The following is a 24,548-nucleotide window of genomic DNA, read 5'->3' as shown; positions in this document are numbered from 1 at the left end:
ACAAGTCCTGTGGCAGAAAAAAAGTAGTCTTGAGAGTTTCTCAGTAGATTTAGTTGGATATAGTAACAAGAGAAATTGCTGCCTGTGCCAGTGAAACTCATCTGAAGTTTCTCTCTGATAAGGGTTATATGGGTCAGTGAAACAGATGAGCTTGGTGGTATCTTGTGTGAATTTGCAAGAAGGCTGATGGATTTGAAAGAGCTTTTTGTCCATGGATTATAAACTGTACCTTAAAATGTTTGTACTAATTACATCTAATATTCATTGGAATATCAGACAGGACCATAATCACATACTGAAATTAGTCCACTACTACTAAAATAAAATCATAAAAGGTGTTTCTGTCAATTTTCCCTGAGCTGCCAATCCTTATTTTACTGACAACAATTTCTGCTGCAGAATGCAGAGATTATTTCCACTAGTTAAGATACAAGGAATCTTCTACTTTGACTGAGAACTACCATACATAATTATGGCCAACAATCCTTGTACCGTCCATATTTTTGAAAGCCAAATATCTTACTTCTTGTCTTCCTAGCTATTCATTATGCAAATCCCTGCTTTCCGATTCATTATTGCCCTCAGCACTCATTATCTAGTCATCTTTCTACACTACGCATTGAATGAACACAAGCATATTTCAAAGCACAGCATAAAAATTTTCCGATACATCTAACTCAATAAACTTTACCTGACTGCTTTCAACAGATCAATAAATGTGCTACTAAAGATTTAGTGAGTGAATGGTAGGGGCTTCTGGCAAAACCAGTATTAGTAGAAAATAGTATGCCTGTAATGCAAATATACTATTAGCAAGTCAACTTTGATTCATCCGATAGGAGAACAAAACATGACACACTTAAATTTTATCCAAGAAATATTTCCTTCTCAGATTTTTTACTTGTATGCAGCATTTAATAGTCTTAATTTCAGCCCAGGAATGCACTATTAAAGCAACATATGTTCAAATTTATATATAATTGTATAAAGCTTTGATTTCATGTGCAAGCAGGATTTTTGAATTTTTTGCTTAGAAATAGACGTGCTTGCAGTAGGAAAACAAACAAACAACAACAAAAAAAAAACAGAACGTTGACTTCTTGTGTATTTCAAAATTTTGAAGGGACCAACTTGACTTTGGAGATATGTATTTAATGTGTAATTTTTTCATATCCTGTTTAGGCTCCGAAGAAGCACTTGCAAAATGGAATAATTCGTGGATACCAGATAGGTTATCGGGAGTACAGTGCAGGTGGCAATTTCCAGTTCAACATCATCAGTATTGATACCACAGGGGACAGCGAAGTTTATACCCTGAATAACCTGAAGAAATTCACACAATATGGCATGGTAGTTCAAGCTTGTAACCGGGCTGGAATAGGACCTTCTTCTCAGGAAATCATCACCACTACTCTTGAGGATGGTAGGTCTTGGCAAACAGCTGCTGTGAGTCACATTATGATTTCTTTATTTCTTTTTACCTTATTTATTTGCTGTTCGATTAGTGATTATTGTAGACAGAATAATATAAGACCAGGCTTTGCAGTTGCTAGATATAGTAAACAACTGGATAGGTGGATAGGAAGAGGTTAGCCAGTGGCCATGTATAATTATCATTGCAAATGATGCAGAATCACTCAGGTAAATAAATGCTAACTGTACTGATGGGATATATCCTGTTGTGAATAATATTGACTAAGACTATAGCTTTCATTAAGAAGCTGATTACTCTGCTGTTTACATATTTGCAAATTTTGTGATCTCATCGTAGCTTCATCATGTACTTTGAGATGCTAAATATAACTCAGAAAGGTGAAGTGATACTGTTAATTTTGTTGGCTTTATTTTGTTTCCAAATTAAACTGCTGGGAGACCAGGAGCTCTTGTATTGCATAATCTCTTGTCACCCTAAACAGAGATGTGTGTATTTTCAAGGATATCCAGAGTAATGAGAAAAACAAAGTAAAATCATTATTTCAGACAAAATTCAAGCTTTCTAAGAAACAATTTAGATGTGTTTTTCAAACTGTAAAATGCACTTCTCAAACAATGAGAGGGAGTCCTCTAGTGGAAGAGAATGTTTTCATATCCAAAGAGTCTCAGTATTTTAAGGGAGTATAAAAGCAAACTCCGCATAATCCTAATAGATGGCATAGGTCAGATTTTCGGTGTATTGAAGTCAGTGCCAGCTAAGAATCTGACTTTTTATATGTGGGAAATTGAGAGAATTCTTGAGAGCTACAGACTTTAAGGCATATGCTTCCTTGGAAGGCTGGTGATTTTCATTTTCTCTGAATGTTTCTAGGCCCAGACAGATTACTGCAAGATGTCAGAAAGTAGTATACTTACACATACACATATTTTGAATTATAATGTGTAATATTTTTATCTTCAAAATCTGCTTTTCTTCACAATATTCATTTTGTCCCTGTTCAATTTTAGGTCACCCCAGAGCAGCATCAAAAACTAATACTGGAGTTATTGCTCTAAAGCTAAATAGCCAAAAGAAAACGCTTTGTATCTTGCTGTTTTGTTTTTTTTTTTTTTCTAAATGTTAGTGAAAATATTCTACTAATATTTTTCCCAATACTTTTTCAAGAGGCTGCTTCCTTCCCCTGCACCATACTGATTTGAGGAGACCATTAGGATTTTTCAGAAAGCAATCTGGGACAGAGCTTTAAAAAAAAATAAATTAAATTGTTTGCAAAGTATGTTCTGTATTTTTCATCACTAGGTCACATTAACACAAAAACATTAGAAAAACAACAACAACAACAAACCAACACTGTTTAAAGACAAATCAGCAAGCAAGGAAGGAAAAGTCATTAAAAGTCATTCCAGGGATATCAGCTGCACTTGCAGAAATGTGGATTCTAGCAAGAATTAAGGCTTAGCACTTTTAACATTATGTAACTGACAAAAAATGGGTGGTGGCATAGCAATGCAGATTGAAAGCATAGCCAAAGGGGAGTCTTCTAACAAGTATGGAAGAGTGCTCTTTTGTATACATTTTTTTCAAACTGGATACATGCGTGTGGTAAACATTGAGTTGTATTCATCAAGTTAAAATTAGTTAAAAATAAATATTTTATTTCAGTGCCCAGCTGCCCTCCAGGGAACGTGCAAGCCACTGCCACATCACCAGAAACCATTTCTATTTCTTGGTCAACGCTGGCAAAAGAAACTCTGAATGGGATTCTGCAAGGATTCAGGGTTATCTACTGGGCCAATCTCTTGGATGGAGGTAATAGAATTCTAACTATCACTAAGTAGCAAGCCACGTATAGTAATTATATCAGTTTTTCTCTGTCGTGAAAGCACTGTACCTTTACTTTTCGGTTTAGAGAAAGTATCATCTACCTGTGAGGGAAGCTATCTCCTATAGAGCTTTAACACAGTGGCAGGCATTGCAGAGCTGACTGGAGAGGCCCCTGGGGAAGGCTTGCACCATGGGGTTGCAACATTCCATAGACCTGACAAAGTACCCAAAATGACTCAAACAAATTTAATCTCATTTACAGTCAAGCGGGTCTTTATTGAAGAATGATGATATAAACTTTGAAAATACCTGCCTAACCTTGGTTATCTAGTCTGTTTTGGTTAGCTAGTTGACAAGTTATTGACTTCTTTTTTTTAAAAAAAAATGTTTATTTATTGTGGCAGAATACATTTCAACACCACAGTTGAAGGCAAAAGAAGGAAATATTTTGGAAAGAGGCTTATTATTTTCATACCAGCTTCTTCATTTTGGCTTATATTTTGTACTCTTAGCACTATTAGCATATTAGCATAATAAATAAACCACTGAGCGGAAAATGAGTGAAATGACCAGAAGAGAACAGAGATACCCTATTAATCTGCAGTTTATCACATGATGGCAATAATTCTACATGTGGTCCTTTCTTGTATATTAAATACTAATAGGTTTGAGTTGCACATGCCTTTATTCCTATTAGCTCTGTTGAATTTTTGCAGTTCTAGGCCAATGACCTGTCTTCCTTCTTTTGTGTTCATCCAGAGGAATCACAGTTCATTCTAATATACAGTTATCTTGTAAATCCTGACCTATGTTAGTATGACAAGGGAAGCTCAGAGTGGAAGTATAACTCTGAGGTCCATTGCTACTTCTGGCAACGTCAGAAATAAGCCACCAATTCCTTCATATATATATAAAAAACTGAAAAATGAAAAATATGTTAAAATCATGCATAAAAATGTAGACGTGACTGACTTAAAACTAAATGTTCAGTGATGACTGTAGTATTTAGATCACTTCCTATGTGAATATTATCAGTGCGTGTCTAAGCTCCTACATGATGTCTTACAGCATGATGAAAAAAAGATGATGTTCATGCAGTGCTTAAAACTGAATTTTCATCTTGTTTTTTTTCTCAGCTTTATTTTCTGCCCTAAATATGTCCTAAGCTTTTTTACTGTATGGATTATAGTTCTTAGCTTGTTGAAAAAACAATACATATAAAGTGCATCATCTTTCTGCAAGTAAATCTGGTTTTACTATGTTTAAACCTATTGCTAGCTGGTATTACTGCCATCAAGTGCTTTGCAGAAGTACTTGATTCATATTTTAAAATGAAGAGGCTTTTTTTGTTTGTTTGTTTGTCTGTTATTTTCAAAAATGGAAACCCTTTATAAAAATAATTGGCTCATTTTTGCTTTAGGTCGTATTTTAAAATAATTCATTCTCCTACATTCTGTATGAAAAAAAATTATAATTAGGAATATTAAATTCTATTCTCTGTATTTAAAAAAAAAATGAAATGAGTTTGAAACCAAAATCAGGTCTGCTTTGAATTGTAATAAATGCAAAAATAAAGGAATTTAGTTTAATTTCTTATAATCCATTGCATTTTTGTAATAATAAAGCATTACATTTTTTAATCTTCAAGATATCCACAGTAGGTATCAGTAGGTGGGAAAAGACCGGCCTTGCCAATAACTTGATTTCCTTCTTATTCTATAGAGCTAGGAGAAATAAGGAATGTCACTACTACACAGCCATCTCTAGAGCTTGATGGTCTGGAAAAATACACCAACTACAGCATTCAGGTGCTGGCTTTCACACGAGCTGGAGATGGAGTGAGAAGTGAACAGATTTTCACCCGCACTAAAGAAGATGGTAAGGAGTAAAGCATTTCCATTTCCACGTCCACAAGAGGCTTGTATGCCTCAAGCTTTTAAAATAGTGCAAATATTGTTTACAAACAGTCAGAGTGAGGTTTCTATCTGAGGATCTTGAGTTAGCAGCACACGGATAACAGGGTGCACCCACATCTTTGAAAACAGTCTGAGTGTTTCCAGGACTCCGGTTCAGATTAGCCAGAAGTTTGTAGATAATTCTCATGATCTGAACAGGTTTATCTTTACTTTTGTTTTCAAATACCTCAGGATCTAATAGGAGAATTTTGAGCTTTTGAGTTAATTCAAAATGATTGAAAAGGGGGAAAGAAGAAATGACTGTTCTGTTATGTTCTTACATAACTGAGATGCCTCTAAGAAGGTTTTCTTCAATATAAGACAGAAACTTAGTCCAAACACTACTTCTTTCAGAAGCAAAATGGAGAACAAAAATCTCCTGCCTTTTTCATTGATTAGAGCATGGAAAATTTAAGTCCTAATACTGAAAATTTAAGTTTTCTCTCTATCTAGTTTAGATGCTTTGAAAAATCTTCAAGATGGATGAATGCTTTTGTAAAGACTTTTGAACATCTGAATGCTAATAGATAAGAATATTTTGGCAGGAATAAACATTGACACTGTTCTAGCAAAGAAGTTAACTAAATAGGTTTGATTGAAAAATTCTCCTGTAAGTTTTTTCAAGGAAATTAGTCAGTGGATTTTTCATTATTACTCATCCAGTTTACTGAATATATTTCACTTTTTTATTATTGTTATTTTTAATAAGATCTACAAAAGTGCCAATGAGAGTAGTTTCAGTGATTGACTGACCTGGCGAATGTTAAGAAAGTTTCCAACAAAATACTATGGACTCATTCTAAAACTTACATCCATTGGAAGGCTATGTGGCTGTAGCTGTAAATGTTTCGAGGGACTGTAGTGTAAATGAAATTTGAACTTCTGAACTTTATTATCATGCTATGAATTTGATTATTTGCTCCTTGTTCTATTTCAACATACTTTATACAACCCATTATTTTGATCAAAGCTGTGTTAGCATAAAATAAGTGAATGCTTTATAGCTGAGATATATGAGGAAAGTTAGGCATATGGCAATATTGGTTAATGTAGGCCTATTTCCAGCACTCAGTAAACATAGTCATCACTGAGATCCTCATTCAACTTGCAGGAATGGCTCTGTATAAAACTGTCTCAGAGTACTGCATCTAGTCTGAAACTGCCAAGGCCAGTCTGATCAGACGTAGACTTTACTCTCTTGGACACTGAACCCACTCTAAAGTCCTTTAACTACTTTGGAACATCAGAATCCTGTGTCAGATGTTCTTGAAACAAAAATGCTTGGAGAAAGATGGTTTTATCTTGAAGAAAAATCTAAGAAATAATGGAGAATTGCAAGATCACCTGCTACGTTTTCAAGTTACTTTTTTTTTTTTTTTAGTAGATGCCAGCATCACAGCTTTTCCTGGAATATTCTCTGAAAATAAAAGCTCTCACTCCAGAGCCTTGAGACTGAGACTTAAACCATAGGCAGACTTGGGAGTTGCTATACTCTGCTTCAGAAGTTCAGGGGCAGCTAGCAGAGATATAATTCATGTTAGAGACAGCAAGAATGTACTTACTGGCCTACACCTTTGTACAGCATTGCAGCCTGCTGCTTTATGTGTTAAACTGGCCTTACATCTCAAATGGGCCAGAGAGACATATTTCCAGAAATCCTTGAAAAGCCCAACAGTAGAAATAACCTCTGGCCCTTGGATTGGCATTTCAAGGTATAAATGCAAGGGAAGTCATAAGGGCTTTTTGAGAAGCCCTTGTATTGATTCTTTTTGAGTTTAAAAAAATTGAAGGGAACCATTAGCTACCAAAACTTGCTTGAATGTGGGTAACATCTGGGCTCTGTATGAAGTTCTTCCAGCTTTTGAAATTGAACAGATGACAGAATTGGTGCCTGCAGTATCTCTGTCTCTTATCTGGAACAACAGTAGAGTGTTTTAATGTTCCTGAAATTTTCCTGACCTCGGGCCAAGACCACCCCCCTGCACTAAAGAGCATTGCAGCCATCACTGATGTTTACTAAGCTTGGCTCAAAAAATTGCAGTAGTGGGGACTTCATAGACTCCCAAAATATCCTGGACCAATTAAGAAATATCCCACGAAGGGCTACAAAGATGGTGAAGGTTTTAGAGGGGAAGACATATGACTTGTGGCTGAAGTCCAGATCAGAGGAGGCTGAGAGAAGGCCTCATGGTGGCCTACAGCTCTCCTCACTATTGCACAGTGACAGTGCCCGAGGGAATGGCATGGAACTGTTTCAGGGGAGGGGCAGCTGGGGGTTAGGGAAAGGGGTCTGCACCAGAGGGCAGTGGGCACGGCCCCCAGTGCTGGAGTTCAGGAAGCATCTGGACAGTGCTCTCAGATGTAGGGTTTGATGTTGGGTGGTCCTGTGTGGAGCCAGGAGCTGGACTTCCTGATCCTCGTGGGTCCCTTCCAATTTGGGTTATTCTATGATAATACAATCTCCACTGCTAAGAAGTATGTTGAATACTTCCCTCTGCTTTTCTGGCCAGGGAGATCAATGGACGACTTCTCGCTTTATAAAAGTATTTTTTATTGGAAGGGTTGCTGTGCCTGTTGTTCCCTGCACTTTTCCATCCTATCTGTTTCCATTTTAAAACAGAGTCCTGAAATAGTAGAAGATCCTCTTTTTTTTTTGTTTTGTTTTTATTTTTATTTTTTATTTTTCTTAACTCCCTTCTATCTAGTTTGCTTTTCCCTAAATCTTGGTAGCTCTTTTGCTATCTCTGTTTCTGAGTTCAGACAGGCCCTGAGATCTGGGAAACACATATCATCTGCTTAAGTTTGGCTGCTGTGCAATGGCTCATATCTTATCTTTAATCCCTCTGGCAATGAAGCCATAGCGCTGTTCAGCAGTAATTCACCCTGAGGCAGTATGACTAAACTTTTCAGATGTTTTGTGTTGCCTCATAGTGATTCCACTCATTAAATCTTTTGTCCAGAAAAACTAAACTGAAAGGTGTTACTAAAAAATGCATTGATTTCATGTTTTGCTTCAGCTTGACAATTTTTTATTAAGAGCAATAAAAGTCTTAAGTGGAATACACAAGGGGCTGCCATGAAAAATAAGCTCTAACTCAAGTCCCACATCTAAACATCCTTAAGGCTATGGAAGTTAAATGGAAAAAAGAGCGTTCATACTGACATCTGTAAGTATCCAGTAGATGCCTTGATCCTCAGGAATTTTTTCTGTAATATTCTAAGGAAGAGAGACTCCTGTAGAGGAACATTCAGTAGGGCTAATTTCAGCGCATCCAAAAGATTCTACTCTGAAGTTATTTTTGAGCATTATCTCAGCAGGGGGAGTACAAATAATTGCAATCTTAACAGAGCTTAGATCTGGAAATATTATATTTCTACTCCCAGACCTTCTTTTGTTAAAATTGTGAACTAAGATATTCCACTCTCCTCTAATAAAAATCTGTAATTCTGAGACATTTTTAAGTGGCTGCCAAGCCCTCCATATCATTATTACTACAAGACCTTATCACACCATTGATTTCTTTTCCTTTTTTCATTTCTTTTGGATTAGAGGAAACTTTTCTTTGTAAAATCAATGGTGCACCATGATCCCTTGCTGCTTTTGAAAGGCAGATCGTAGCCTCCTGTCACTTCTCTGCTGCTGTTTGGTTTAGAGACATCTGGCCGGAATTTCTTTTGCGGGTCTGAAATTTCCAGTGTGGCAAAATAAGAGTATCCCAGGGAGTAAAGCAGTCATCCTGAATGAAATGAATTGAAGCTTCGATTTCTTGTAACATTTCGTACTTATTTTAGACACCAGGGGTCAGACACCACTGCTGATCAGCTTATGAAATGGGAATAGTTCTAGCAAATAGTAGGGAATGAGCTATCCTCTCAATGTGATCATATTTTGGCTTTTGTCTCATTTTTGGTTGTGGTGGTGTTATCACTTTCTCTTGAAGCTCCCCTTGGCAGAAACAGAAGTGAAGCAGAAATGCCTATTTTTTTAAGAACTGATTGTGTTTTTGTCCCTTGCCCTTTCTACTTTGTACAGAGTTTTTAACAAGCTGGTTCTCTTCTTCACCCAAGGACTCATTTTGTTACGTCGTTTAAAAGGGAAGTTTCTTCAAATTCTCTTCCTCACACTGTTCAAAGTATAGCTTCAAAAGCTACCCTACTCAGTAGCAATGGGGAACAATGAATTTTCTCTCTGTTTCTGTGTTGCAAATATGATATTATAAAGCCAAGTTCAAGAAAATGTTTGCTCTCCATATAAGCTGGATGCACTGCACAGCACCTCAGCAGACTGGAGCAGACCTCCAGCCTTGGGCAGAAGGGATGAACAGAGGACACGGCTCCCAGGGAAAGCTTCCTGTAGCTGGCAATTAGGCCTGGAATGGCTGCTTGTCACTTGGTGCCCAGCAGACATTGCTTCTGGGGTTTATGAGATGCAGGAGGAAGGAGGAATCATTGAATCGTTGAATATCCTGCGTTGGAATGGACCCACAAGGATCATCAAATCCAACTCCCAGCTCCACGCAGGACCACCCAAAAATCACACCATATGTCTGAGAGCATTGTCCAGATACATCTTGAACTCTGTCAGCTTGGGGCCATGCCCATTGCTCCTCTGGGGAGCCTGTTTCATGGGGAGGACTAACACTAAATCCGTTTATGTAATCAAGGCTCAATTCTGCCTGAATCCAATGAGATTTCCCCCCTCTCCTCTCTCTCTCTCTCTCTCTCTCTCTCTGAACATTATATTCTTGGTGATCGGTGTGATAGGGGTGGATGTATAGATACTGTCTGATGAAGCTCCATATTTTTTCTTAATGGAATGAGCGTAAATCCAATCAAAGTATGCTCATTGCTCAACTCTGCATAGGCTCTACCCGCTTGTGATAGGGGTGGCTGTGTAATTCACCTCTGTCCTGGAGAGGTTTATATGGCTTAAGACTGGGCACTGTGTTGTGAATTTGCCAATAACGTACCTGTAATACATTATGTTATTTTATTTAGTTATTTTTAGAGGTCTCTGATTCTATCTTTTTGACTAGCAAAAGAAGGTAGAGAATATTAAATGCCCGCCATGTGGAACTGTCTGAATTTGGTAGGAATGATCTAATTTAATAGAGGCCAGTTCAGAGGGAAGGAGATTTGGACAACATCTGTGAATGTATTTTAGCTAGAATAAATTGAAATTTTAGGTGGAATACATACATTAACATAGGACTACTGGAAGTAATAAGGATTTTACTTAGTTTTGTTTTTCACAAATGTAACAGTTCTTAGGACAGTCTTGTGTGGTGTGGTATTAGAAATCTCTCAGGGAGCCAGGTTCATTTTTCTGATATAATGGTTATATTACTCCTAAATGCACAGCACTTGCCTCCCTGCTATTCAGTACTGTGAAGAAAAATGGTGATAATTTAACTGCTTATGAAAAAGGGAATGAGAAAGTTCCTGGAGCTCCTCCCCATTATCCTGCACATCTAAATGCAGTTCCCTGGACTAGTCATGTCAGGATAATTGCTTTCTCTGTGTTTGCATTTCACTTGCAGTGTCAAGAATACAAAGTGTTCTCATCTACATGAAAGCTGCATGCTATTTCTGTGTCTCTGAAAGCCTTGCTAGCTGGAGCATGAGGCTATCTTTGATTTTAAATCAAATGCCAAACCTGGAAGCTGGTAAAGTTGGGTGGAAGCAGTTCTCTGCCTCTCTGTGCTCTGTCTTGTTTTTTGTTTTTTAGCTTCTTACCACTGTTTTACTCCTGGTGACCACAGGGAAAAGAATCTGTGCTATAGCACACATTTAGCTTGTTTTTGCTGGGATCTGTGGGAATCAGCATTCCAAATAAACATCCATGGACATCTCTTTGCAAGGCTGTCTCAGCAAGGCTGCAGGATGCAATGGCAACAAAAGAAATACCTCAAGTTAGCCTAACAAGATGTATCTTTCCTCACCAAGATGCAGTAGACACCACATTCCTCCTGCACAACTTCTTCATATATGAAAGGAACCCATGTTTAGAAACAAATGTTTCAGCTAATGCCACATTAACGCATAATAATCTTGTTTAGTCTCGTGCATGAACAGGAAAATGACTTTATCCTCTGGACAGAGGTCAGTGGTGATCTTTAAGGTATCATAGAATGGCTTATGTTGGAAAGGACCTGAATCAAATGATACCCTGCAAGATTCTTGCCAAGGAATTGTATGTGTTGCCCCACACGCTATCATTTCCACACACAACCTGGCAAAAATAAACAGTATAACAAGAAGAAGCTTAATAATTGAACATTTGGAATAATTTAGGCAACACTGCCAAAACTGTTACCTGATCCCAGCTTCTGATCCAAGAAGGTGGAAGGGCCCTTAGATTAGAAAAGGTTTGGAAATTTGACTACATGACTTCTTGAGTTCTTTCTAACCTCCCATTCTACTGCTCTGTATACCAAACAGAAGTACTGTCCAATGATAAGTCATGTTTTCCACATGTGCCCATTGACTAGAAAATGCGAGGTGAATTCCAAACAGTTGACAGCTATGACCAATTACCATCTGAATGTGTCCCTATAGATCACACCCTAATTTAACAATAAATTACTTGAACCTCATACATCTATTTGCAGTGATTTCCAGAAAACATTACTAACTGTAAAGGAATCCCCCTGTGGGTTAATTAATTACCCTGGAGAGCTGGCTTTCACTCTTCAGCAGCAGGAGCAAATAGCATTTCTAATGAGCTGGGTATAAATAACAAGTTGAATGCTGTCAAGCATCAATATTTACTCTGCATTGGCTAGAACTGCTAGCTGAATTAGCCCCTTTGCAGCAAGTGGCTGGGTTTGCATGCAGTTTATAATCACAACATTCTCACTTGATGCCTTATTAGCTTTCTCAATACATTATAAATAGATAGGGAATATTCAGAAATGTTGCGCTGAGTGATGCTTAACTATCAGTTTTGCTGCATCTTCCATTTGTACCTATATAGATATAAAACTGAAGGTTTCTTTATATGCTTCTTAACATCCAAAGCACTTATCTAAAAAGCTAAGGTCTCAGGCAGCCAGGCTTCTCTTTATAAGGAAATTTTTGTATTTATTTAAACTTGGAGAGCCAAGATTAAGGGTCTACCTATGAAAATCTGCTTGCTGGGAAAGATTTTATCCATCTGTAGAACACAACAAATGTTTTCTGTTAATGTAAAGAAAGCAGATCAAGCTCTGGGACCATTATTTTACTGTGAATTTTAATATTTTGGTAGTTTTTCATGAAATTAGACCAAAAAAAATGTGAAATACCTCACAATCCAAAATTCCAGCAGAAAACAGAATCCATCCAAATGTGTTGTTTCATCTTTAATAACCCATGTGATTATTTCCAATATAACATACCTATTTTAATAATTTAACGTGAGTATACTGCACATGCAATGTTAAAAATATCTTGTAAATTATTTATTTTGATGGATTTAATGCTATTTTTAAATATTTTCCTGTTCAAACTTTTTTTTTTTTCCTAGGAATCTTTATTCTACTCTTGCTACTTTGATTAAGTACAAGATTATGTGTATGTGATACTTTATGAATATTCTAGCATGCAGGAGGTTTATTTTCACATTATTATAGGAGCAGTTGCAAAGCTAGAGAATATTGTACAGCGTAACATGAGTTTGAAACAGAACACACACATGAATTCAAAGGACAAGTATGCAAAGAGTTAAGATTATGTATCAAGATTTTTTCATTTCACAGCCTAAGTGTTTTTCATTCAATTTGAGAGAAGCATTTTTCCTTTTTTTTTCTTTAACAGCTTTCAATAGCTTACACAGATAGCTAATTAGAAAAATAAATGTGTACATGTAGTGCAGCGCCAGATACAGGTCAGACCTGCTGAGGGCAATTCTAGGGGTAGGACGCTGCTGACACATCATATGACTAGGTGTACCTGGGTCTCATCAGGCAGTGCTAATTGCACAGCAGTAGAGCTCGTTTGCTCTCCACTTCATTAAATTCACAGCTCTACTGTGTGTAGCCATTAAACTGTTCGAATACATATTATTTATACAGTGAATAATCATTTGGCATGAGTTATGTCTTCAAAACTGAGCTAACATTTACAGTAATACATGGTTTGGCAGTTTTCACTGGCTGCAGCCAAGGTAGTTATTAGAGAATCATAGAATGGCTTATCTTGAAAGGGAGCTCAAAGCCCATACTGCCCCAACCCCTGCCATGGGCAGGGCTGCCCCCCACCAGCTCAGGCTGCCCAGGGCCCCATCCAATCTGGCCTTGAGCGCCTCCAGGGATTGGGGCACCACAGCTTCTCTGGGCAGCTGTGCCAGCGCCTCACCACATTCTGGGGAAAGAATTTCCCCAACACTTAATCTAAATCTGTCTACTTTTAGTATAAAGCCATTTCCCCTTTACCTATCACTATCTACCAGTGTAAAAAATTGGTCTCCCTTCTGTTTGTAAGCTCCCCTTAAGCAGTGGAAGGCCACAGTGAGGTATCTCCAGAGCCCTCTCTTCTCCAGGTTGCACAAGCCCAGCTGCCTCAGCTTTTCTAAGTAGGAGAGCTGCTCCAGCCCTCTGATCATCTTTGTGGCCTCCTCTGGACCCATTCCAACAGCTCCACTCCTTCTTGTGCTGGGGATCCCATGCCTGGAGGCAGTACTCCAGATGGGGCCTCATAAGGGCAGAGCAGAGGGGAACAATCACCTCCCTCTCCCTGCTGGCCACCACTCTTCTGATGCAGGATACCATTGTTGACCTTCTAGGCTGCAAGCACGCAAAGTTTCATGTATGCAGGCTGGGAATGGTGCTTCACAGAAGTTTAACCAGCAGTAAGTGTTACTTGGGGTCTGTCTGAAGCCCATTGAGGCTTCCCTCCCTAGAGATGTGAACACACCTTCAAACCCTCTCCCCCAGCATGCAGGCTGCTCCCTAATACAGGGTGTCCACATTGGTCCACAGGGTCATAGTTATCAAAGCAAGACGCTCCATTGGGCCGCCCTTAACACAGCTTTTCTCTCCAGTTCCAGGCCCTCCTGCTGGCGTTAAAGCAGCTGCATCTTCAGCCTCCACCGTCTTTGTGTCCTGGCTCCCTCCCCTCAAGCTCAACGGCATCATTCGGAAATACACCGTGTTCTGCTCACACCCCTACCCCACGGTGAGTCCCACAGCACAACCACAGAAGGGCTGTACTGATCTGCAGAACTAGAAATGTTTGTTTTAACAGTTTTAACTACTCTTAATTTGTTTTGTTTCTTTTAACAAAGATTAAAAAGGGATTCTGGGGCTAAGGGAGTGATTGAGGGCTGGTTTTGTTTTTTTCCCACATACTGACCTTTTGTAGTACTCAAAAAATATTGCAGAGCAGTGACTTAGGAAATGTTGCAAACCCAGGATCAGCAGCAAGCCATGTAGAGCCCTATTATTAGCTGGAAATGTGTATTTATGCACCTAATTGCCCAATCTGAGTTGTGTTTTCATGTTACTTCCCTTTTTGGCTTGAGTATTCTTGTGTGAAAGAGCATAATGGCTTGTGAACAACATATCTGCTTGTGAATAAGCTGATTTGTGCCAGGAGTATTATTTGCTCATTCTGGGTTTACATGCTATTACTTTCTGAGAATGCAGTGAGAAAAACTGAATTGATTATCAGGTGTTTTTTTTTTTTCTCTCTACAACTCACAAAAGAACCCAGATATCTTTAAGTAAAAGGGAAAATTGTTCCTTTTAACTAGCAAGTGAACTAATTTTACAATTACTTGAGGAGAGATGGGACAAAACTACGTGTCCACTGATGACTAAGCCAGAACTCTCACATCCTGCTGTAAGCTTCTGAAGCTAAGGGCTGTAGATTGTCACTTCATTCATGCTTCGGGACTGCTGATTCCTAACTATTAATTTAATAATTGTAGCCATGCAAACAAATATCTCTTGACAATACACTTCAAGTGTAAAGTGGCCAGGGATTTTTCCATATTGCTGGGGGGGGGGGTCTGATCACAGCAGGGAGCAAGTGCTTCTTAGGGGCTGGAATGAACACCAGGTGGTGCTGCTGGCTTTTCTAGCCGCTCACCACACTCAACGCTGCAGTGTTTCTTCCCGAGGCTTCTTTGCTGGCAATATTTTTTGTATGTTTACATCATCAGGAAAATAAGCATCCTCTGCTACGCATTTTTTATCCAATTTTGTGCTGTCTTCTACAGAATTACCTTTTCACGATTGTTTATTTTATGGGTAATTTTGGAGTACCGCAGAACAAAATAATGTGATGGATGATGACAAGAATGCTTCCCTTTTTTTTATTTTCTTTTTTTGTCTTTTTTTTTTTTTTTTTTTTTGCTGGTCTTAGCTTGTACTGAATTTTACTTCTATTTTTGTGATATTCATTACGGGATGATGAAGGTATCAGTGCATACTGTAGTCCATAATAGAAGTAATAGTCGGTTTTCATGAATTTCTGATAGGTACATATATAGTTATCTTATTGCTATCTCTGAGCATAAAGGGTTGTGTGTGCTTGTGTGTGTGTACATATAATGATGTATCTATGGGGACAGTCCCTGTATCACTTCTTAGTACTGTTTTGCAGATCAACATAAATGGTGGCTTACAGAGCTCATCTTCTGTATCAGTTCTGTGTTTTGAGCAAGGCAATGATCATATTCTGTCGTCTATTTCCTGAAGCCAGGCTGGACATCTCTAAATAAGTGCAAGACTGCAGAACACATTTAATATAAGATACCACAGCCACATTTCTAACAAAGTGCTTGGCTATCTTACACCTAATAAATGATTGCTAAATATATTTTATTTTTATTTAGAGCTAGCTTTGCAGTGGAACAAGCCTGCTGCAGAGGTGTTCAAATCCAGCACTCCTTGGCAGGTGTGGTCTATATATGCCAAGGAAGTTTGTATATGATTCATTGTTGACAGAGACAAGTAGTTGACAGAGAAAACGGTCTTACATAAAGTTGTGGAGGGGAATAAATAGAAAGCCTCTTTCTTTATCAGTTCTTCTGCCACCATAAGCTGTAAGTGCTGTGGTGGATGTATGAACCTATATTTCCTTAAAAGACTTCTTCAGTCAAAACCCCTGTTGCAAAATAACTGCGCTAAATATCTGCCATTTAAAGAGAAAGGCAAACTCAGTTTTTAAGCAGAAGTGATGTGAAAGAGAAAAGGGCAACAGCAAAGGGAAGTTAGTAGAGTGCATTTTACGAGCAGTTTGTGGATACTGAGAATTCATTACAGTACACTTGAGACAAAGTTTTTAGACTAACAGAATGGTTGAAATTTCTTTACATAATAATGATGCTTTGATATTTAAGTCACCAGAAGGAAATTTAACCGAAAGTTAACTGTGTTGGTCATACTGTGCACATTTTTACTACAAAGCACCACCCTCATATGACACTGAGTTACTCTCAGATGAAGATTTGCAGACTCTTGCACAGTTCAGTTTTGTCTGCAAAAGCAGAAGCTGCTAAAACTGATGCCTCTGTACAGAAGGATGCAGACATTTTCTGTTGAATTATTTTGAATCCTAATTACAGTATCTGCCTGGGAGGGTTCAAACAGCAAATATGATTAATGTGTGAAAATTAGAAATTATTCTCTGCTGCAATCTATTCTGTAGGCAAGATAAAGGGCAAACGAGGATCCAATGTCATACTGTTTAATTATGTTGTCTATATTACTGTATGAGTACTGTCATGCAGAACTTTTTATACAGAAAAAAACCAACACAATCAGTCTCAAAAGTATAAAGTATAGAGTGGAGGGGAAGGATCACTGACTTGAATCAACTGATCTATACCCTTGTAAATGCAGAGTTGCTAACAGCAGACCACCTTTTATGCAGAGCTTTTCCTTTTCTAACCCTATCCCTACAAGCACAGAGAGTGTTTATCTTCCTCCCACGTAGCCTGTCCCAGTATTCACCTTCTTCTGTGATCATTTTTGTGTTTGAGTTCAGTGTGATTGTGTGGCCTTCTGCCAATCTTACTTGACTTCCTATGCATTGCAAAAGACCATTCTTGCATTCTGAGTTGGTTGTACATGGAGATTAGCCAAATGTCCTGAGTCCCTTTATTCTCGAGGACAGTGTCCCATGGGATCATTCCTCTCAGAATCTTAAAATGTAGCCTCTTGATTGCCTCAGCCAAAGTGATTGTAGACCTTCACATCTTCAATCAGTTCTTCTTTATCTGTGGGCAACAAGTTCCGTGAAGTATCTCTACCAGATCATCTTCAAAAGAAAAGGTCTTCAGTACTCTCCAGAAATCTCCTGGTTACTTGCTTCTAATTGTACTGTCCATCAAGCAGGCGATTGTCCCCCTCAGCTCTTCTCTCATGAGGGTCCTATCTGGAGTACTGCATCCAGGTCTGGAGCCCCCAGCACAAGTAGGATGCAGAGCTGTTGAAACATTTTCTCTTCATTTTTAAAGATTTGAATAAAACTCATGTAAAGCAGTGCAAAAATAATTATAAGCAGGAAGTGACCTGTTATTCTGTAAAGTATTTGGTAGTTAGATGTATGCTGGAAGTCTCTAAAAGAGAGGGAAAGGTAACTCTCAGAAGAGAGCTAAGCAGATAAAGTTACTTTGAATTGAAGTTTATTTAGAGTCAACAGAATCTGTGAGGTTGAATTTAAAATGCATGTTCATTGATTTATATTCTACCAACAGTATTTATTGCTGTGCCTGTACAGTACTTTTCACAGCATGAAGATATTTATGCTTATTAATTCTTGTTCTTTATATAGCATAGAGCTATTCTATACTTTGTGGAGTTATTTTAAAAACCTACTTGGAATAGTATTTAAAATATGTCCTTTTTAATATGCCACATGTACTGTTTGCTGCTTTTTTCATAGTTATTTCACAGATTTGTTACCACTTCCCAAATATAGCACATTCATTCTTTTAACTGCTTTGCCAACTTTATGTTTTATGCCATGGAGCAGAACTCAAGAGAGACATGACTGAGTATAAATTAATTCTGCTGCTATGCTGCTTGAAGCAATTTTTAAAAGGTCTCCTTGCAAAGCCCTACTAAAACAAATTTGATATTGATTTTTTTCATAAAACTCTGGTTTGGTCTCACTACCTAGGCTCACCTACACATATATCAATATAGTCTAACAATAAAGCCTTGGCATCAGTTGCAACTTATTTCAGGAGGTATGGATTCATCGTATTCCCTTCTGTACTGTACAAGGGACAAAGGACCTGGGACCAAAAGGCACAACACAACTGGTGATTTGACTGAAATGCTCTGGATAAAACCTGTCGGGGCCACCAAAGGAGGCAGTAACACATGACTAGCAGCCCAGCAGTCATTCTCCTGTCTCTTCTGCCCTTACTGTGATCACCTGCCTGTGACAACACATCCTGCTTCCCTGATCATGACCTGGGGAAGGCAGATGGACTCACTGGCTTCTGTGGGTTGCTGCAAAGGGACAAGCATGTGATGTACCTTTGCAGTTCCTAAGCAATAGAATTCCTGAAGGTCTGGGTGGTGGGCTGTCTTATGGGCCTAGCTCCTCTGCTGTTTCCAAAATCTCTGTCCTGCATTTTCCAACGTTTCAGTTCAAAATTTAAGGAAAGGAAAAAAGAAAAAACAAAAACAAAAACAAACAAACAAACAAAAAAAAAACAAAACAGAAGCTGTATTCTGTTTTGCACACAGCTTTTGTTTACAACAGTTAGCTTCAATAACACTGAGTGAGAAACAGATGTCATGTTTCATGTTTCAAAACATGAGCCAAATAGCAAGAATCAAGCAGAAACCATTATATGGCCTAAATAGTGTCCAGTCTAACTGAAATTGTGGACGGGCTGTTGCTAGCAGCTCTGACAATCTGTCCATCTGTGAAAGGAAGCAAGGCAAAAGTCAGCAGATTTGTTGTCATAACCCCAAGAAAAAAATCTGCATGCAGAATTTCATATTTTTAGGTAGTTCGTCAAGGGCACACTCACGAGTCTTTGTTCAGAGACACAGATCCTGAATTTTAATCTTTGTATATACAGTAATGTATGGATTTTATATTAAACCAATTCACTTCTAGGTAGAAACTGTTTGTTTGTCCCCACCCTTACTAGATAACTTGGCAATCAGATAACTTATCAAAGAGATTCTAAAACATAGTTTCCAGGAGCAATGGATGTCTGAGGTAGAGCAGGCTGAACAGTTCCATGATGGTGTTGTGCAAGATAGAGGTCTCTGTGTTTTGACCTTGTAGAACTAAAAATTTACTTTAATTACAGCAGTGATTCCACTGCCAGAGGTCAGGTTGAAAAGCAGTGCGGACCATTGGGTTGAGGTGCTCAACACACTTTCTGGCTCTCTCCCATCTGGCAATGAAGATAAGCCCATGGGGAGCATGTTTACTGAAATAAACCTGATCAGGCAAATGTTGTTTCAGAGACACCTAAAGATAGAAATAAAACTGATCACTGCACTATGGGAGGTGATTAAACCAGTTGTTCCATACTGAAGACAAAAAAGAGCAGTGTAGGTATCTTTCAAGTCCACTTTTATTCAGTGATTTTGTTAATAATCCAGTTAATGAAATATTGAGTATTCCTATAAAATTTGCAGGATATACAAGACTGGGAGGGATTTCAAGTACACAAGAGGCAGAAGTAGAATTCAAAATGATCTTGATAAACGGGGAAATTGGTCTGGGGAAAAATAAAACAGATAAAATAGAGAGTAGGTAGCAGTACAAATAAGTGAGTGCTATGAATAACCAAATAAGATGGTAGTGGGCAGAAATCAATTCATAAGATTCTTCACAAGAAGATTTGAGGTAATTTTGTATCACAAAATGAACTTTAGCTAGCATTGATTCTATGATTCTATGTTTATAATCCTTTTGTGAAAAGCCATGTGCCATACTCTGGGATTATTGAGTATGCTATTTGAGCAGGCTCAGTAAGAAGGACCAGTGGTAGACAGTACAAATTATAATGACATGTTATTAGCAAAAATTTGATATCTTGGAAATGTTAAAAGCATTGGGGTTATTAAGCCATAAAAAGATAAGTGTGCTGGTGAGGAAAGGAGTGACAAATCTTTGTGCAGATTAAAGACTGATGGAAAGATGAAGGTTATAAACTGTTCTGTGTTCCTAATAGACTGGAAAAGATAGAGGCTTGTACTACAGCAGAAAACTCAACCTAGATTTTAAGAAAGCTTTCTAATAAGTTAAGCACTGGGATAGCTCATGCAGTTTAGGGAGTTGCAAAGTCTCCACTTATTGTAGGTCTTCATAATCATGTTGGACAAACACTTACCTGAAACTGCGCAGCTGTAGTAAAATTTGGCTTAGAGAAGGAGGATAGACTTGGGTGAAGTCTGAAGGTCCTTCCCAATGTGATTCTATATTCATTTTTTATACCCAAATTCATAGAGGAAGCATACGGGCCATTCTAGGTAGTAGAAATATGTATTCTTAATTTTCATGATGAGGCAGCTTATGTGCTCTCCTGCTCCACAAATCACACTGCAAATCTGCTTTTCTTGCTTTTCACTCTCATCCGTTAAGTCTGCACATGGCTTTCACAGACCTCTTCCAAGTTTCCTCACAACTTGGAAAGAGCAGAGATCTTAAGTGCACCTATCTTACATCAGAAATTGCACAGACATGGTTGTAGACAAGATGCAGCCTTTCTTTGCCTCAGAATCTTCCAGTGCACAGTAAATTCTGCCAGTTACCTTTATTCCTTCATGTCTCTCTTGAGTTCTGCTCCATGGCATAAAACATAAAGTTGGAAAAAGGAAATTCCCTGCTTTCTAGAAAACTGTTAAAAAATATACTTTTCTAACACACTGTTTTGAAGATTTTCCAGCCTGGAATAAAAAATACAACAAACAGTCTGATTTTATGCACATTGCTTTTTTTTTTTTTTTTTTTTTGCTTTCTAAAGGAGTAAGAAATGCCAGGAGGTGGCATACTGTTTCAAAGCATGCAAAGCATTGAACAGCAGTACAAGTGAAATTGCATCAGAAGGTAACAGTGCTACCTGCAGTGTCTGCTCCTCAGAATCTCTTGCTGTTTCCTGGTCTGAGACATAGATTTACTGCACTCTGATAAAGGACTTTGATTTCATTTTATTCTGCACAGCCTTTGCTGGACTTTTAGATTTTGGGCCTTCTTGATGCTTCTTAGACAAGGAACTGAAGCCATAGGAAAAGAGAAATTACCTCATCATCTACAAACTAAATCTTAAAAAAAAAGCTGATAAGAATCCCTTGAGCAAGCATGTTACTTCTTTTGGGATAATGCAGCAGTAAATGTTAGACACTGGCACATACAAAGGCCAATATGTGACAAGGTGACATTCCTTTAAAAAATTTCTTACTTCAATTGTTTAATCTTCTCTTTGCTGACAAAGCTCCATTTTTGTTTTTTGCTTCTTGTGTAATGAAAGTCTCTGGCATGCTAATCTAATTGAAATGACAGGCAAAAGTTAAAAGTAAAATTGATTTTTTGTCACTGGAGCATCTCCAGGTATTTAACAGGGAATGTTAGCTGAGGAAACAGAAGGTGTATGTTAATCAGTTAGAAACCAAAATCTTTTGCATTAGCAGTTTGTTTTAAGAAAATAAGAATTACTTATTTAGTGAAGATTTATTTTCTAGATTCAATTAATAAATTAGTTCCATGAATAATTGAATTTGTATTTGAAAGAGCTGCAGTTGCAAATGTATGAATGATGCTGATTCTGTGGAGGAGAAAGAAAGGAATTAAAGACAAGGTATTGAAAAATGCAGTAGAGAAGCTAAGTCTATGATTCTTCTGCTTTTGGAGCTCCAGGGAAAGTGAACTCCTCTGCTTTGAGACAGTTCTACCTTCTCTTCTAGCTAGCCACCTTATAAGCATATTGGTTGTTTTCTCAATTTTTGCTGTTACTTCAGGCCTCAGAGCAGAGCTTAGTCACAGTGCTGTAGTTTCAAGGTTTTCCTTTTCCACTTAGCATCTCTCATTATCCCATACCTAAAATCTCAAACCAATCTGCTCCAAGCTGTGTTTAGCAGCTATATACAAGGTACATGTGTGACTGTCCTAGCTTCTACCATGACGGAGAGGAGCTTGACAGTGAGGCATTTCAAGCAGGAAATCTGCAGTATTAGTACTGGCTTGTTAAGTCAGCAATATGCCTCTTCCATAAATCATGGGTATCAAGGAAAACAACGTAAATTTAACTGAACTGATGCTCGTTGGAATGAAATTTTGGCAGTAAGGAGGTCTTTAATGGTTTGCTGTTCCTAAATGCTGTATTCATGTTCCATCTTACTAGGTGTTTTAGAAGTAGCTTCAGCTAGCTGACTGCATTAATGAGTGGAGCCTGAATACCAGACTTAGCCTAGCCTGTTTGACTTTCAAATTAATCCTAGGAAATGCTGCCTCATGAATATTAAAACTCAGCCTCCTGTGCCATGATCAATACATTAACTTTTATGTATGACCTCACAAAGATCCAACCTGTCAAGCCACGGGCATTTGTCCAATATTCTCATGTAAATGTCAAGACAGATGATTTTCAAAACCTGCTGTAATATTTCACATAATAATAGGAGTACCTGCCTGCACTGACCTCTTCATATCAGAAGTGGAAACCCAGGCAAATGCTTACTAAATGGGACAAACTGACTTGTCATTTTGACAGGAGAAATCAGATTGGCTAGAAAGATGGTGAGGTCCTTATCTGGACTTCTGTTGAACATGGGTAACTGTGAGTTGGAGCAAACCAATTTCCCCAGAAAAGTTAGTCTCTGTGGAAGAAACAGGTTGTGTTCTTGCAGAAATAGAGGCACACATTTGTGTGAAAGCCAGGATGTTAAGTATTCTAACGAACAGTCACATCATCTCTATGGAGTGTTTTTCATCTTACTTTAGATGTGTTCAACACAGACAGCTGTCCCCAAGCTAGTTATGTTTACACTTCTAGAGTTGATGGGGAAAAATAGGTGTGTCTAGGTCATGATTCATCCCACTGCAATGTATGCGTCCCAAATAAGCTAGAAGAACCCTGACTTAGAAGTGCATGTTCTATTGTGTGGTCCCTGAAGGGAGTGAAGATTTAGGCTGGCATAAGTCACTACAGATTTCAAAAGGAAATCGGATGAATTCCACCCTCCCCTGGCCTAAGGAGGTGCCAGCTCAAGAACATGGTGACTCCTTCATTAGCTGAAACTGGCTATCGTTCACATTGGAGAGGTGTATAACAATACCTCAGAAAAAATATTTTATTTCTTTAGAATTCGCTTTGAAGGACTACGTATTCCAGTGCTTTCAGGTCAAACTATCCTTTGAAATGCTAATCAGCTGAAATTAGCCTTTACCACCAGCAGATATTTGTATATCAAAGGCATTCTGTGCACACCTTCTGTCAGTCTGAATCAAGTTTAGATTACGTCAATGCATTATTTTTAATGCAGATTCCTAGTGAAAATTTCTCTTCCTTGTCATTAACATTCTAATTATTTTTAGCCAGATGTTGTATAGCTATTGCCACGCTTAGTATGGCATAGGAAAGTGAATCTTTTTTCACTTAATCTTCTGATGGCTGGTAATGGCTCTGTTTTCACAAACAAGAATCACAAAACCCATGTCAGAAATAAAAATGGCTACAGTGAATATTGCAGTTCTGCTGAGTGGATGAAGCTACCTTTCTCTTCTACTAAAGGAGTGGAGCTTCCTGTGGAGCATAGGCTGAGGTACACAAACTCTGTGTCCCATCGAGAAATCTATATAGTCTTCTGCACATTGCCTTGCACAGGTCACTTCAGGCGCATTGTAGAACATCTCCCAAGAATCAGAACTGCAGAACAATAATTGCTGGTCAACTTTACCATGACCCATAGCTGAGGCACTTTGGTGACAGTGCAGGAATAGGCTGAACTGGCATTTCCTCCAGAACTTGTACATCTCTGCTGATGTAGCTAAATGACCTTCTGCTGCAAATCTTTGAATGAAAGTTATTTTGTGATAAAACTAAGCTTGAACAGTCCATTACAGAATATTTCTTGATTCATTCCACTACTAAAGGAATAACCCACCACACCCAGAGATAAGGAGTACCAGCATAAAGTTTCTGGGTGATCGATGACGTAGTAAACTCTAGATTTCACAGCAGACGCAGGATGGAATTGTGTGTTGGGAAAGTTTTGTCTAAAACAGAACTGGTTTGTCAGAACTATTCATGGTACAATACATTTATCCACTTAAATTGTTTATCCAATCCTGTAAAAATAAATAGACACATCAAAATCCTAACCTAAATAACAATAATTTGAAAATACAATATCGGCCCAAATTCCCTGAAT

The 24,548-nt window shown here is 38.2% G+C and overlaps 1 protein-coding gene across 2 annotated transcripts in view; it reads left to right on the top strand.

Moving 5' to 3' along the window:
• Positions 1–24,548, top strand: part of DSCAM (DS cell adhesion molecule) — a 463,922-nt gene that overhangs the window by 377,980 nt on the left and 61,394 nt on the right. For both annotated transcript variants that reach the window (XM_046940373.1, NM_001396519.1), the window contains 4 exons: positions 1,183–1,423; positions 3,098–3,244; positions 4,982–5,137; positions 14,237–14,370. In XM_046940373.1, the coding sequence (XP_046796329.1) occupies positions 1,183–1,423; positions 3,098–3,244; positions 4,982–5,137; positions 14,237–14,370 (678 nt within the window). The remainder of the gene's footprint in view (positions 1–1,182; positions 1,424–3,097; positions 3,245–4,981; positions 5,138–14,236; positions 14,371–24,548) is intronic.

This window comes from Gallus gallus, chromosome 1 (assembly GCF_016699485.2).
Source record: "Gallus gallus isolate bGalGal1 chromosome 1, bGalGal1.mat.broiler.GRCg7b, whole genome shotgun sequence".
NCBI lineage: Eukaryota > Metazoa > Chordata > Aves > Galliformes > Phasianidae > Gallus > Gallus gallus.
The sequence above is the reverse complement of the archived record's forward strand: the minus strand, read 5'-3'. Positions and strand labels throughout refer to the sequence as shown.